The sequence below is a fragment of the Lactuca serriola genome, chromosome 1 (assembly GCF_051521515.1).
Source record: "Lactuca serriola cultivar US96UC23 chromosome 1, Lser_US96UC23_V15, whole genome shotgun sequence".
NCBI classification, from domain to species: Eukaryota; Viridiplantae; Streptophyta; class Magnoliopsida; order Asterales; family Asteraceae; genus Lactuca; species Lactuca serriola.
This window is the reverse complement of record NC_136408.1, coordinates 116,441,875-116,447,026: the sequence shown is the minus strand read 5'-3', so window position 1 is coordinate 116,447,026 and position 5,152 is coordinate 116,441,875. Positions and strand designations below refer to the sequence as shown.

The 5,152-nt window shown below is 38.4% G+C and overlaps 1 protein-coding gene across 2 annotated transcripts; it reads right to left on the bottom strand.

Moving 5' to 3' along the window:
- Positions 1–334: 334 nt before the first annotated feature.
- Positions 335–5,152, bottom strand: LOC145070596 (ADP/ATP translocase 1, mitochondrial-like). Of its 2 annotated transcripts, XM_079017552.1 has the most exons (8): positions 4,943–5,152; positions 4,197–4,296; positions 3,974–4,113; positions 2,835–3,200; positions 2,445–2,721; positions 2,316–2,368; positions 1,697–1,722; positions 335–898 (listed from the first exon to the last, which is right to left on the bottom strand). In XM_079017552.1, the coding sequence occupies exons 3-6, from the start codon at positions 4,094–4,096 to the stop codon at positions 2,325–2,327; spliced, it is 810 nt and encodes a 269-aa protein (XP_078873678.1). In that variant the 5' UTR covers positions 4,097–4,113; positions 4,197–4,296; positions 4,943–5,152; the 3' UTR covers positions 335–898; positions 1,697–1,722; positions 2,316–2,324. The 2 variants fall into 2 exon arrangements, with proteins under 2 accessions (XP_078873678.1, XP_078873669.1); XM_079017543.1 differs by having other exon boundaries at positions 337–898; positions 3,974–4,296.

The following is a 5,152-nucleotide window of genomic DNA, read 5'->3' as shown; positions in this document are numbered from 1 at the left end:
TATGGGACGCATAGGATTACGGGTTATATGCGTCCATCCCATCTCAAACATTTGGCTATATTGACACCTTTAGCCCCTCCATGTGAATTCTTTTCAACTTTAGTACCATAATTTACCAATCAGCCCTTAGCTTTTGAAATTCTTTGCAAAGCCGATCCGGAAATTACCCTTTTAACCCCTAAAATCTCAATTATGACATGTTCAGACCTTCCTTCGCTAATCATTACTATCTAAATCCCAATTTTACTCTTTAGCCCTTGCTTCCCACAATTTATTACAATTCAAGTCCAAATATTACAATAAAGATCCCAAATTTCCAGAAATTATGTCATTTAGCTCCTTATGACTAACACTGGTAACTTATTACGGATTTAGGGCTACTATTCGTTATTAATTTTATCCATTTATTTATAATAAGCAGTATGTTACAACTCTTCCCCACTTAAATTAGATTTCGTCCTCGAAATCACTCCTTACCATTCCTGACACGCCAGACAACTTGAGCAACTTGGCCACAACCCTTAGCATACCACAACCTTCCTAAGGGAACAAGAACCAACCCTCGTAGGGCTCTACGACAGAACGATAAATGAATTCTATGCGGCATAAACGCATTACTCAATCTGAAATCTGAAATCTACAACAACAACTTCGATGATGGTGGAGACGACAAGAGAGTGAGGCGATGTTGGTTGTCGTTGGTGGGTTGCAGGTTGGACAGGTAGTGGGAGGGAGAAGTATGTTGTGTCGACGACTTTGGAGGAGCTGGAGGGCTTTGTTGCCGGTGGCGATGGCGGAGGTGATGTCCTTGGCGGAGGTGACGTCATTGGTAGAGGCCATCGCCGTTTGGTTGTGCATTGGAGATGCTGGGAGGAGCTAGAAATCGCAGACCTGTAGACTAGAAAGAGAAGAGGGAAAGTGAGACTAGGGCACAAGTGTTCTTTTGTTTTTTCTTTCAGCTTAGATAGCATATTTATGAAATTGCCCCAACTATTTAAAAAAATAAAAAAAAAAGAAAGAAAATCGAATTTGACTAACGGATTTCCGACGGAATTTCGAATTTTGTTGATTTCCGTCGGTAAACCGTCTATATGTTGTAACAGATTACCGACCATTTTCATTCTGTCGCAACAACGTCGCTAATATCCTAATAATTCGTCCGTCGGAAATCCATCGCTTTTCCGACGGATTGTTTCCGTCTCTAATATTCTGTCATATTCCTTTGTTTTCCCGGTAGTGTTATATACTATAATGGAGGGTTTAAAAGAGATTATGGGGGAGAGATTTCCATGTGTTTTCCGGAAATCCATCGCAACTCTCCTCTTTCTTTTTCTCTTTTCTCAACTTGCTCCCTATGCATTAATTTTTATACTAAATTATATGGGATGAGATTTCCATGTGCTTAAGATTTGTCATTTGTGAGGGTTGGAAGGGATATAATTCTGAGTTCAAAATTTTTCTCCAAATTAACAAGCTGCGGAAAAGTTAGACCTTCAAAAGATCTAATCACTTTTATAGCCAAGATATGAAACAACAAATGTTGAATCAACTTTATTTATAACATGATCTACAAATTAATCCTACTTTGTCAAAAAAATTTAATTAATTAAGTTTTAACAACAGAACTAACAAACATAGATCTCAATCATTTTCAGCGTTAGAGTCCAAGAACCTAGTTAATGGTCTTTTCAACTACCTCTGTCAGCCGCACATGCTCCATTTAGGGATGTCAAAAAGTACCGTGGGACCCCGAACCCGTGGGGCCCCGATCCCGAATGGGGAATATTTGTTTAAAAAATTAGGGACGGAGGCGGGGGCGGGGGCAATGTTAACCCCCGTTTTAGTTTCGGGGGCGGGAGCGGGGGTAGGTAGTCCCGTCCCGAACCCCCAATGGGGACCCCGTTAATATATTATTTATATTAATATATATTAATTATAAAAATATAATAAATAACAACAATGATTTTGAACTTCTAAAATTCAATTAAATATAATGTTTTTAAGTTTATAGTATAACGTTTTTAAGATGTTATAATATTTTTATGTTAAATATATAAACTTATGCTATAAATAACTATTTTTATCCAAAATGGTTTCTTTTAGCTCAAAAAATAAACTTCTTTTAGCCTAAACATCACCTTTGTTGGCCCAAAAAAAGGCAACCTAAACGGGGGCGGGGAAACAGGGGCGGGGGCGGGGATGGGGAGGCTAGAGATTTCGGGGGCGGGGGCGGGGGAACAGGAAAATTTCGGGGGTGGGGGCGGGGGATGCAATCCCCGTCCCGTTTGCCCCCGTTGACATCCCTAGCTCCATTTCTTCAAATTCTAAACAGCCACGTGTTCGCTTTCATCTCTCAATCTCTTCATTCCTGCAAAGTTCAACAAAACACATTAAACTTATAATCCTTTGCACAAGCCAAGACTAAAAACCTTCTTATTACATACTTAAAGCATCGAGGAATGGTTTCTGAAGTCTATCGTAAACAACTAGGACACTAGTAGCAGTCACCACAGGTAGAATGGTTGTACTAAAACTCTTGAACAACGATTTGACACCCTCATTCTTCAAGATTTGATTAAACGCATCAAGAGAGCTCTCGTACTTGACAACTTCACCCGATGTCATCATCATTCTTCTGCGGACTGTGTCAATGGGGTATGATGCAAGACTAGCACCACTCGTAGTGACTAATGCAAGTGCACATGTTGCATAGAAGCTATCCTGGAAACACACATCATGATCATGATCATCATCATCATCATCATCATCATATAAACATCTGGTTGATTACTGATACCAACACATTAATTAATCGATGCAAAATTCTAACCCACCCGCCATGATCCTGTTAGAACAACCGGCTTCAAAGAGTCATACATCCCAAAATACAGACCACGGTAGACAATGACACTGACACATGAAATCTTGAATCCACGATATAGACCAGCAAAACCATCTGATGCAAGAGTTTTTCTGTATACATCTGTTAAGCGACTGAATTGCCTCTCTCCCACCTTCTTAGCCTCATCATTTGCTAAACGACTCGATGCATGATCAAAAGAGTACAATAACAGCAGGGAGGAAGCACCAGCCGCACTTCCAGAGACAAAGTTACCAGCGGACCACTTCAAGTAACCATCACGGTCTTTCTTAAAGTTGAACAACCTCCTAAAGTAGTCTTTGAATGCAAAGTTAAGGGCCTACAAAAGAAGGTATAACAAATTAATTAACATGGACACATTGTTAATGTCCCACATCGGTGAGATACAGTCAGGACCAGGACCGGTCAGAACTAGGACCCGTCGGTCCTGACTTATCTTAGACCAGATGCAAACACGAAAGAATTATGTCCACCTAAAAATAAGTTTATATAAAAAAATAAAATCCTAAATAGTATATACAATGTTATTGGCGTATATTAGAAACGAAAACATAGAAAAAAGATATAATGAACTAATTACTACGGAAACATGGTTAGTGTCCCACATCGGTACGATACAATACAGTCTTATCATCAGTGGCGGTTTTGTATAGGTACCCAGTCTGTTCGCAGTGGAAAATATTGTGATTTTTTTAACCTATTTTTCCTACACTGGTAACACCTATTTAAACCTCGGCAACACCTACTATGTATTCCTGCATCTGCGCCTGCTTATCGTATGTTTCTCTATATATATTGGAGTCTACCCTAGCTCTCTCCATAAGGGTTCTTTTGAAAAGTAAATCAAGCACTCCACATGTTTACATTGCACATGTATCTTACATAGCAGGTGTTACACCTCCCTGACTTAAAACATCCGATAAGCCTTGAGCGTCTGGTGATAGTAGTGCCTCACATTGTTCAGACACCATCTCTTATGTTTCCATAAGCTCTCTTTTTGAAGGGTAAGTAAATGACACTACATATATCTAGCAAACACATCCAAATAACCAACTATACAATATTAAGCAAGAGGAAGATATGATTTTGTACCGGAGTGGGGACATAGTGGATGACATTAACTGTATTTACTCTCAAATTCTTAATTCTACCAGATAAACGTTCTTTCATGCTCTTGCTCTTTACAATCTCATCTGGATTTGGTGGAAACTTCATCCTCTCAAGTTCCTTTTCTGTGAAACGACGCTCAGCTATGTCAGCAATAGTTTTGGACACAGCAGCAGAAGAACTAGCCCAAACAACATCAGTGCAAAACCTCCCAGTAAATCTTTCTTCTAATGTAGCCTGACGAAATCGTTGCCTAAAAGTTGGCGAATGCTGGTTTTGATGAGCCATTTGTTGAAAATTAACAGAACCTTGCAGATAATTCATGAACGATTGTTATTAAGTTGCATTACTAATCATCGGATTGTCTATATGCCGATATTGAACATTAAGAAACTATATCAAATAAATCAACCAAATAACACAAAATCAAATAACTAAAACATAAACAAGACAGAAAAACAGTGTTCGATGAGTGGTGCAAAAAACATCTGTGTGTAAGAATTTTGAACGTAATATATATAAACCAGTTGATCAACGTACATCAAATCCCATGTGTCAAGCAACAAGGTTCAAAAGGTAATTGATGTGTCTCTTGAATAACAAACCAAGGTTCAGTAAAGAAATACTTTTTTCACATCATGAAGCTCGATCGTCAAACAAAAAAGCCATACGAAATCAAGTCAGCCTAGTGTGATCACTAAACCCCAAATGGTGTTGACCAAATTCGAATATCCTTGGATGCTTTTAAAAAAAACTAAAAAAAAAAAAATACTAGACAAAATCAAATAAGATTTTGCAAAGATGAAACATAACTTTTTGAAATATTCCACATACATTAATATCCATCACATATAAGAACATATGGTAGACCAGGTGGTGAAACAAAAGGAAATACAAAAACCCAGTAAATCTACAAATATCTTGAAGAACTTTTTTTATCAAAAGAACATCTACCTTTTAAGAATGAACCTAACAACTCTTCTTCAGAAAAAAACCTGTCCGAGCTGCAGGGATAGTAAACTGATAATCAGAACGTAGAATGCCTCGGCAATCTGCTGAATGGGCAGAGAAAATGACGACCAGATACAGTGTGAGTGCCAGAGACGATATCGTTTGCCCAATGGAGTAGTATATAATAGGGGTGGACGTTGACTGTGATTAATT

Bases quoted from the DNA above. Each gene is read 5' to 3' on its own strand.
- LOC145070596 (XM_079017543.1), bottom strand. From the start codon at position 4,276: ATGGCTCATCAAAACCAGCATTCGCCAACTTTTAGGCAACGATTTCGT. The intron at 3,201-3,973 runs GTACAAAATCAT...CTTCTTTTGTAG, and splicing joins TCCACTATGTCCCCACTCCG to GCCCTTAACTTTGCATTCAA. The intron at 2,722-2,834 runs GTGGGTTAGAAT...GTGTGTTTCCAG, and splicing joins TTCTAACAGGATCATGGCGG to GATAGCTTCTATGCAACATG.